Source organism: Rhinopithecus bieti, unplaced genomic scaffold, assembly GCF_001698545.2.
Source record: "Rhinopithecus bieti isolate Rb0 unplaced genomic scaffold, ASM169854v2 scaffold_2524, whole genome shotgun sequence".
Lineage (NCBI taxonomy): Eukaryota > Metazoa > Chordata > Mammalia > Primates > Cercopithecidae > Rhinopithecus > Rhinopithecus bieti.
Genome location: NW_016803991.1, coordinates 1,373,991 through 1,376,850, shown reverse-complemented (window position 1 = coordinate 1,376,850; position 2,860 = coordinate 1,373,991). Strand labels below are relative to the sequence as shown.

Genomic DNA, 2,860 nt, shown 5'->3' with positions numbered 1-2,860 from the left:
TATGGGTCCTATTATGGCTCATAATCACTTATGACTTCAGATTGTTTTGTACTCTCATTGTGGATGCTCAAGTGAGAAATAGCAGGCAGGACATTACAATCTTCCATTGGTTCATTGACTTGTGAAACTTGGCTTAATATCAGCCCTCAGATGTCCATATTGGAACAACCATGGCTTGTTTAAGATTTTAAGGAGTCTTTCTCTGAGGCCCTCCTTAGCATATAAAGTCTAAAATCACCTACAGCAGCCATATTCCACTTGTATTCTTACCTTAGAATAAATAAAGCATATTTATGCTGTATAAGAGGTGAGTATTTTTTTTTTCTCAGTTATGTTAACTTTATTAATAGGCTGCGATCTCAAAAATCTTACTCTTCATCATCAGATGTTTGCAGAACTTTTGGCCTTTTAGCTTGAACCTTTACTCCATCTATAATATGATATTCCTGTTGTAGTGCATTCTGAAGTTCTTCTGAAGAAAACTGAACCCGGCCCAAACCTCTGTGAAAGCCAGTCTCCTTGTCAAAAGGTACAATACACCTTTTTACATGGCCAAACTGTGCAAAGTATTCTTTCAGCTGACTCGACGCCGCAGTCCAAGGAATTTTTCTCACAAAAGCAACCGATCGATCGATATTTCTACGCAGCGCCACAGCACCCCTCGCTGCTGAGGCCGCCATCTTTAGACCGGGGGCGGTGGCTCAAGCCTGTAATCCCAGCACTTCGGGAGGCCGAGACGGGCGGATCATGAGGTCAGGAGATCAGACCATCCTGGCTAATACGGTGAAACCCCGTCTCTACTAAAAAATACAAAAAACCAGCCGGGCGACGAGGCGGGCGCCTGTAGTCCCAGCTACTCCGGAGGCTGAGACAGGAGAATGGCGTCAACCCGGGAGGCGGAGCTTGCAGTGAGCTGAGACCCGGCCACTGCACTCCAGCCTGGGCGGCAGAGCAAGACTCCGTCTCAAAAAAAAAAAAAAAAAAAAAAAAAAAAAAGGTGAGTATTCACTCTCTCAGACTACTTCCTTAATAATAACATTCTACTTATACATTTGCATTCTTATGTTCATTGAAGAAAGAGGTAGAACATTAATCAATTAGCTAATTACATTATTATTTAAATCTTTAGTTCCCAGGATATGTTTCCATTGTATCTGTGTTTCAATATTTTATTCCAAATATATATTTGCTTTTTGTTAGGACTTTGGTTCTTCTCGTATTGTAGCCTTTCTCTCTTAGACATGAATCCTTGGGCACATGGAGGATAATGCAGTTCTGTTTTACATGAATCAAAAAACCTCTCCTGCTAAGCCACTTTTCCTACAGGTGACTCTACGATCTGAGACAATGTGTACTTTTTGGAAGGACCTTCACAGCATATAGTCATGGGTAAGAGACTTCATCACAGCCATGGAAGAGTTAATGATGCTTAATAACTCTTTGTGGACTCAATTGAATACATGACTGACCTTATGGTGGTTCTGCCATCATCTCCATTCATTTCCACTTTGGCTCACAAGACCCTACATGAATCTGAGGCCACTGACAACACCAACCTCACATGTTCGCTGTGCGATCTCAGGACTTCAGATTTAACCACCTGGTCCTGAACTCATCAACCACCTGCCTACCAATTACTTTAGTGATTCAAACAGAAGCTCTTAGCTGCTTGTATATTATGTATGATTTTTCTACCTCTGCATCTGGCTGTAACAAATCCTACATTTGTGTTCTTTCTAAATCAAATTGATTCTGACTTTGTGCCTACACTAGTCATGGAACTTCTTTCTCCCAAAGAAATTCAAACTCTAATATTTTTGGAGACAGGTGGCTTATGTGAGTATCCAGAAACTGAGGAAATGTTCTCTAATCTTCAGTCTACCATGATGGTCTCTGATATGTATGTTGTTCAAGTCCACATGATCTATGCATAATATGCAGACCTGTTACTACTCAAGCTTGGGTGTAGGGGTCTAAATGTAGTCTGGATTCTTAACACCTGGCATCAACTTCAACAGACATACTAGGAAGGTCCAGGGTGCTATGAGGAAATTATTTCCTGGTGAAACTCTGCTTCATTTTCAGTCTATATGACTTTTCCTTCTTTAGGACCAGCCCTTCTGTCTAACTCTCTAGGTATTTCTCTCTCTTTCTTTATTTTGAGGCAAATTTTGCCAAGCAGTGTGACCATATGTCATTCAAAACAGAACACTTGTAAGGCTAAAAGCAAGCATTAGTTATAACTACATTAGGAAAGCAGGTGGTATAAACCAGAACGTATGATTATCCTATGTGTAAATGTGATATTGTAATATAATAAAAAATATATATATGTGGTCTCTGCCTCTTGCTAACACTAGTTTTATTTATTTACCAAACACGTTAAGAACACTTACTATTGACTACGTTCTGTTCTCAGCATTTACACATATTAATGAATTTTATGGTCATGACAGCCCTTGAGGTAGGTAGTATTACTAACCCCATTTACAGATAAGAAAACAGACCTGGAGAGAGTAAGTCATTTGTCCAAGATTTGACACCTGATCAATTACGGAGCTGGGATTCAAACTCAGGCTTTTTGATGCGAGAACAAAGAGATCTCATTGCTATTTCACTTTTTATTCCTCTGATTACTAATGGTGTTGGGGCTCATTCCATGGGTGCATTGACCATGATAAGTTCTTTTATGTGAACTGGCTCTTTTGGCGGGTGGTGGGGGTGTTTTATTAACCTTTTCCTCCTTCCTTTTGTTATTGCTGTACAGAAGCAATATTTGAATAATTTTGAATAATTTGAATTATTCTTTTTCTATTGCTCCATGGGCTGGGTTTGCACCAACAAAGAGTATAATTGGTCA

General features: G+C 39.8%; 1 protein-coding gene across 1 annotated transcript; it reads right to left on the bottom strand.

Moving 5' to 3' along the window:
• Positions 1 to 321: 321 nt before the first annotated feature.
• On the bottom strand, positions 322 to 680 carry LOC108522150 (SRA stem-loop-interacting RNA-binding protein, mitochondrial-like). The gene has a single exon (XM_017862213.1). It carries the CDS (start codon positions 678 to 680, stop codon positions 369 to 371), a length of 312 nt encoding a protein of 103 aa, XP_017717702.1. The 3' UTR covers positions 322 to 368.
• Between the last annotated feature and the right edge of the window lie 2,180 nt (positions 681 to 2,860).